This window comes from Triticum urartu, chromosome 1A (assembly GCF_056163025.1).
Source record: "Triticum urartu cultivar PI428250 chromosome 1A, HENAU_Tu73, whole genome shotgun sequence".
NCBI lineage: Eukaryota > Viridiplantae > Streptophyta > Magnoliopsida > Poales > Poaceae > Triticum > Triticum urartu.
Window position 1 is genome coordinate 88,402,667 of NC_141873.1, and position 6,808 is coordinate 88,409,474.

Genomic DNA, 6,808 nt, shown 5'->3' on the forward strand with positions numbered 1-6,808 from the left:
TTCATCGCCTTCCTCTTCCCCTCTATGTTCCTCCTCCAACCCTCCCACTCACAAACCGTCGATCGAATGTTCGCTCCCGTCACCGCGGTCGGTGATGCTTCTGCACTCCTAGCTATTTTCTACAACCGCTCAACGCCACTCCTCTAAAAGCCTGCTCGGACTCCCTTCCCTCTGCAACTCCGCTCCGGAGCGGAGCGGCATGCAGCTATAATCTAGGGGTGGCAAGAACGGCGCTTCGGTCCACAGTGGGGGAGTAGAGGGTTGCCGAACAGGGTCTAAACCTCGCACCTCCTCTTCTTTCTTGATGCCGGCAGTCATACCCCGCACTTGAACTGTCAAGCTTTTGACTCGCCTCCACCAACGACGCTGCTGTCGTATCGTCCCTAGCGCTGCGCCGCTCCCATCCCCCTACAGCCTCAAGCCTCGAGCCTCAACGACGATCATCACGGCACTCCCTTCGCCGTCTCGAGGCCTCCCCTCCTCTTCTCTCTGGAATCGACTGGCTTCAAATTAAAATTTAGGGAACTTACGCATAGCTATTGCAACAAAATTCAAATCTAGGCTACTTATATATATACCACGTCACTCTCAACAGAAGACCAACCCGTAAATTTCTTCTCCAACTTTTGAACTAACTTGTGCTTAATTTCCACTAACAAATAAGTGCTACATTAACCGCTCCCTTAACACGCGTACAAACATCATTCCAGCTTTCGCATTTCCCTCCACTCCAGCATTGTGATCTCCCAAAAAGCCACGCACGGAAACAGGCAGAGCATCTCGCCATGGCGGCCGCGGCCAGGGCCTTCGCCGCGCACGTGCTGCGCGGGAGGTGGTTCATGGCGTACGGCTCCTTCCTCATCATGTCCGCGGCGGGGGCGACGTACATCTTCGCCGTCTACTCCAAGGACATCAAGGCCACGCTCGGCTACACCCAGGAGCAGCTCAACACCGTCGGCTTCTTCAAGGACGTCGGCGCCAACGTCGGGATCCACGCCGGCCTCATCGCCGAGGTCGCCCCGCCATGGCTCGTCCTCGCCATCGGCGCCGCAATGAACCTGGGGGGATACCTCATGCTCTACCTCTCAGTCGCCGGCGTCGTCCGCGCCAGGCCGCCGCTCTGGCTCGTCTGCATCTACATCGCCGTCGGCGCCAACTCGCAGGCCTTCGCCAACACCGGCGCGCTCGTCACCTGCGTCAAGAACTTCCCCGAGAGCCGTGGCGTCATTCTCGGCCTGCTCAAGGGCTTCGTCGGACTCAGCGGAGCCATCTTCACCCAGCTCTACCTCGCCTTCTACGGCGGTGGTGGCGGCGACACCAGGCCGCTCATACTGCTCGTTGGCTGGCTCCCCGCCGCCTTCTCCGTGGCTTTTCTCGGCACAATACGGATCATTCGCTCGCCGCGCTCCCCGGTGGCGGCGCGCCGCGAGTACCGCGCGTTCTGCGGCTTCCTGTACGTGTCGCTCGCTCTCGCCGCTTACCTCATGGTCGTCATCATCTTGCAGAAGAGGTTCTTGTTCACCCGAGCCGAGTTTGGCGTCAGCGCCGCCGTCGTGCTCGCAATGCTTCTTGTTCCATTCACCGTGGTCCTGCGCGAGGAGGCCGCACTGTTCAAGAGCACGCTGGAAGCGCAGTCCGTGGTGACCGTGGCCACCAAACCGCGGACGCCGGCACAAGAGCCAGCGGCCGTTGTGGAGAGGCCAGCGGCTACACTGATGTCGAGGGTGGTGCGGGCTCTGAGGCCGCCACCGCTTGGTGACGACTACACGATCCTTCAGGCGCTGGTGAGCGTGGACATGCTGCTGCTGTTCACGGCGACGGTGTTCGGCATGGGCGGCACCCTCACGGCCATCGACAACATGGGCCAAATCGGCGAGTCGCTGGGCTACCCGCAGCGCAGCATCGCCACCTTCGTCTCCCTCATCAGTATCTGGAACTACCTCGGCCGGGTCGCCTCCGGCTTCGCGTCGGAGGCGCTCCTCGCGCGGTACCGCCTCCCGCGCCCGCTCGTCCTCGCCGTCGTCCTGCTCCTCACCGTCCCGGGCCACCTCCTCATATCGTTCGGCGTGCCGGGCTCCCTGTACGTGACGTCGGTGATCATCGGGTTCTGCTTCGGCGCCGCGCAGCCGCTGATCCTGGCGAGCGTGTCGGAGCTGTTCGGGCTCAGGTACTACTCCACGCTCTACAACCTGTGCGGCACGGCGAGCCCCGTGGGGTCGTACGTCCTCAACGTGCGCGTCGCCGGGCGCATGTACGACCGCGAGGCCGCGCGGCAGGGTGGCGGACACGCCGTGGCATCGGCGTCCGGGAAGAGGCTCGTGACCTGCATCGGCGTCCGGTGCTACAAGGAGTCGTTCTTGGTCATAACGGCGGTGACGGTGGCCGCCGCGGCCGTGACGCTGGTGCTGGCGTGGAGGACTCGGGGATTCTACGCGGGGGACGTGTACGCGCGGTTTAAGGAGGAAGAGGAGGTGGTGGTGGCTGGGCAGAGCAGAAATGGCGTCGCCGCGTCGGAGATGACCAGTTAGAAAATGGATCTAAGATCTAACACAACACACGCGATCACAGTAGTGAGGTGGACGAGCACAATGTTGAAAAATTATTAGGTAATTTTGTATGATTAATTCAAGAATATACTAAGGCCAATGCTACGAATCAGCGGGATGATTTCTTTCTGGATAAGCGCGCTGCTGGTCCTTTGGATGACAGCAACCCCACAGCAGCAGTAACCAGTAAGCTTCGCCGTAGCGCGGCTGCACCCCGGCAGTTTTCATGTCAAACTGCCGGCGTCCGGCGAAGCTCCAATGCAACTCCGGCGACTCCGGTGAAGCTTCAATGTAACTCCGGCAGAGCTCCAATGCAACTCCGGTGACTTCGGTGAAGCTCCAATGCAACGTAGCGCACAACGGCGACGGTCTCCAGCGATGTTTTGTTGTTGCATCAATGGTCCCCCCGCGATGCTCCATTGGAGCACTTACGGTCTCCGGGAACGCTCCGTTGGAGCACCGTGCAACTTGACGAAGCCACATCGGCTACTCCTCGCAGCAAGGGTTCTGTTGGAAAAACCGGCGAGCCACCGCGTCGCTCGCTTGAAGCATGAATGGGGCACGTTGACCCCTCGTTGCAGCACCGCTGCGACCCCGGGTCCGGCCGGCTGCACACTCATCTGCAGCACCGCTGGCAGTTGCGTCTCGCACTACTGTGTGTCCGCTCTTGCAACAACCGGTGGCTGATGGTGGATAACGAGAGCAGCTAGCCGTTGGTGGCTAGCCTTGTGATGGTGGAGAACGAGAGGGGCTGAGGAAGGAGAGAGGACCCGAGTGGATAAGATGGGGATGGATGGCTGGCGTTGTTTCTGCCCGGCAATGCTACACGCACAAACGAAAAATACGGATTCACGAAGTGGCTTAGGCTGGTTCACATGATAGGATTATCATAGAAATAGAAATCTTATAGGAAACGATAATTCTAAACGCACGGACCTTTACGAGCCATTCACGGGCTCTTTCCTTAACTAATCTTCTCCCCCCTGATTTTCAGTGGGGGTGGGCCCCTCATCCTAATTTCTATCCAATCAAAAGATCACAACTAGGACAGTCCGTGAATCCAGTAAAAACACAGCCCGTGAGTGTAGCATTGCTATATAGGAAATGAGACAACATGTATCTCAAATTCTATGAATAGGAATAGGAAACAAGATGTCATTTGGTTGACACCAAAGAAATTTTTCCATTGAGTCTAGGCTCATTTTTATTTTTCTATAAAATATGGAGGATAGGAACCAATCCTACGTAGGAATAGGAATCCATTCCTATGAATCAAAGGGATCTAAAGGAAAAAAATCTTATCCTATAGAATTCCTATGAAATTCCTTCAAACCAAAGAAGGCCTTAATTGGGATGATTTGATTGGATAGGGACCAGGGTTAGCCCACGCTCCCTGAAAATAAGGGGGAGAAGATTAGTTAACAGAAAAGATCCGTAAAACGATGTAAGAGCAACTCTAACGGGCCGACCCAAACAGACGGCAATTTCGTCCGCTTTTTGTTTGTTTGGGTCGGCCGCCCGCCCTGCGTGCATCCTCTTTTAGGTTTGGGTCGACAGCGCACCCAATGCACCGATCCATATGTGCCGGCCACTCGTCCAATATTTACATTGATTTGCATTCAAACATATTGTCAAATAACATAGTTTTATCGAATAAAAATATTATAGTTTTACAAGCCGGATACAAATTAAAATGTTTCACATAGTTTTGCAGTCAAATAAAAGAAGATACATCTATTGGTTGCCAACATGAGTCCACATATGCTTAACCAAATCATTTTACAGCTGCACGTGAGTTTCCCAATCACGCATGTCTTCATGAAATTGGGTGAATTGTTCAAACGTTGCCGCTACTCCATGCTCAGGCGCAACATTCTCACCCTGAAACTGAAACCCTTGATCGTACAGACGTTCTGGGCGCTCGTCCTCTACGATCATATTGGGCATGATCACACAAGCAGTCATCACCTCCCACAGTTTCTGCGTGCTCCAGGTATTAGCAGGATACCGAACGATGCCCCATCGAGATTGCAAAACACCAAAGGCACGCTCGACATCCTTCCTGGCACTCTCTTGCTTCCGGGTAAATCTTTTCCTCTTCTCTCCGACAGGGTTGGGTATTGTCTTGACAATAGTGGTCCTCTGAGGATAGATACCGTCACCCAGGTAGTATCCTTTGTCGTAGTTGTGGCCGTTGACAGTAAAGTTCACCGGTGGGTTATTGCCTTCGGCAAGCCTAGCAAACACCGGCGAGCGCTGAAGCACGTTGATATCATTGTGTGATCCAGCCATGCCAAAGAAAGAGTTCCAGATCTAGAGATCTTGAGACGCCACAACCTCTAGGATGACAGTGCAAGCCCTGACATGTCCCTTATAGTGCCCTTGACAAGCAGAAGGACAGTTCTTCCACTCCCAGTGCATGCAGTCTATGCTGCCAAGCATCCCTGGGAAGCCCCTTCTGGCATTCATCGACAACAAATGGACTGTATCTTCAGCCGTCGGCTCTCTCAAGTACTCAGGGTCAAACACAGCAATAACAGCCTTGCAGAACTTATACAGGGACTCTAAACATGTAGACTGGCTCATACAAACATACTCGTCAATGAGATCAGCAGACACTCCGTATGCAAACATTCGGATGGCGGCAGTGCATTTCTGATAAGAGGAGAAACCAATCTTGCCGACGGCATCCTCTTTGCACTCGAAATAGTCATCATAGCCGACCACTCCCTCTCTAATACGGTTGAAAACATGCCTACTCATATAGAAACGGCGGCGGAATTTATGATGTTTGAACAACGGGTTTTTTGTATCAAAGTAGTCCTTCCAAAGAAGGAAATGCCTGCTCTCTCGGTTGCGATTCAACGCCGGAAGGTGGCCTGGAATGGAGCCACAAAACAACGGCCGCTAGCTGTTGAGGTGGTGATGGACCAACACGGCAGCCAATATCTCCTCCTCGTCGTCGGACGACGAATCGTCGGAGTCGCAAAGGAAATTGTGGAAAAAGAACTCATCAGCGGAGTCCATTTTCATACCTTGGCAAACTGTCGAATAACTTGCGAGCGTCGAAGAAGGAGACGGCCGACGAGGGGAGTCGCGGCGCGCACGGACCAGCTAGCTGCCCTGCCGACTTCCGACGAGTGGGCCGACGTCCGACGAGCATGCCAGTGAGGATCTGGCCGGCGCGGCGAGGCGGCCTCTTGGTCGCGGGCGGCTGTGCGGTTGGGGGAGTGGTGGTAGGAAACAGTTTGCTCCCTAGCGGCAAGACGGCGGTGGCGGGGTGACGGGGGGAGTGAGCGGCATTGCTGGGCGGATGTGGAGGCGGCGGCAGCTGGCAGAGTCGCCGACAAAAAAGGGCGTCGGCGTCGGCGATGAAGGAGGCGGGCGAGGGTTGCTGGGGGGGTGGGGGGAGGCCAATGAGCCACCGATCAGCGGGCCCGGGGAGAGGAGAAGGCGAGCGTGCGCGTGTCCGTCGCGTGTCCGCGCCGACACAAATCCGGCCCAAAAATGGGCCGGGAATGGGTCGCCCGCGGATGAAAAGCGAACGCCCGTCCGTTTAGGTCGGCGCGTTTGGTCGATTTTTCTGTCCGCGCCGACCCAAACGGACAGCAGTGGACGAAATGGGTTACCCCATTGGAGTTGCTCTAATAGTCCGTGTGTATAGAATTATCGATTTCTGCGAGAGGATAGAGACGCGTTGAACCAAGGGGCACGTGGCAGCCGAGGGAGGAGGTTGACGCGAACGAAGAAATCATCCAGTAGAGTTTAAACATTTTCCATATACTAAATCATGATAAACGCAACCACTAGCATGCATATGTCGAACATATTGGAAACACTAAATAGCATGAACAACAACATCAGTCGCCTAACCCTAGCCTGTTTGGTAAACACTTGGGCATGGGAATGGGAATTTGTACAAGGATGTTTATGGAGGGATTAGACATGGGAAGTAGATTTTTACTCCCATTCCCTTATTTGGCATATGATGGAAATTGGCGTGGGATAAAACTCTGCTCACGAATTAGAGCATCTCTAGCCGCGCCCCCAACAGGCCCCCCAGGCCACTTTTTCGGCGCCGACGCCAAAAAACGATTAGTCGCGCCCCTAGGACGACGAAAAGTGCCGGTTCGGCCCTTTTTTTCCGCCCGGTGTCCGCAGGCCGAACCCGGCGCACTAGGGGCGATCGGGGGCTCTGGCGCAAGGGAAAAGCGCGGCTGGCCCACACCGTCAGGCGAAAAATCAAGATTTTCTTTCCCGAC

The 6,808-nt window shown here is 55.3% G+C and overlaps 1 protein-coding gene across 1 annotated transcript; it reads left to right on the plus strand.

Moving 5' to 3' along the window:
• The first annotated feature begins 688 nt into the window (after nucleotides 1-688).
• On the plus strand, nucleotides 689-2,655 carry LOC125510254 (protein NUCLEAR FUSION DEFECTIVE 4-like). Its single transcript, XM_048675416.2, has one exon. The coding sequence runs from the start codon at nucleotides 786-788 to the stop codon at nucleotides 2,526-2,528; it is 1,743 nt and encodes a 580-aa protein (XP_048531373.2). The 5' UTR covers nucleotides 689-785; the 3' UTR covers nucleotides 2,529-2,655.
• The last annotated feature ends 4,153 nt before the right edge of the window (nucleotides 2,656-6,808 follow it).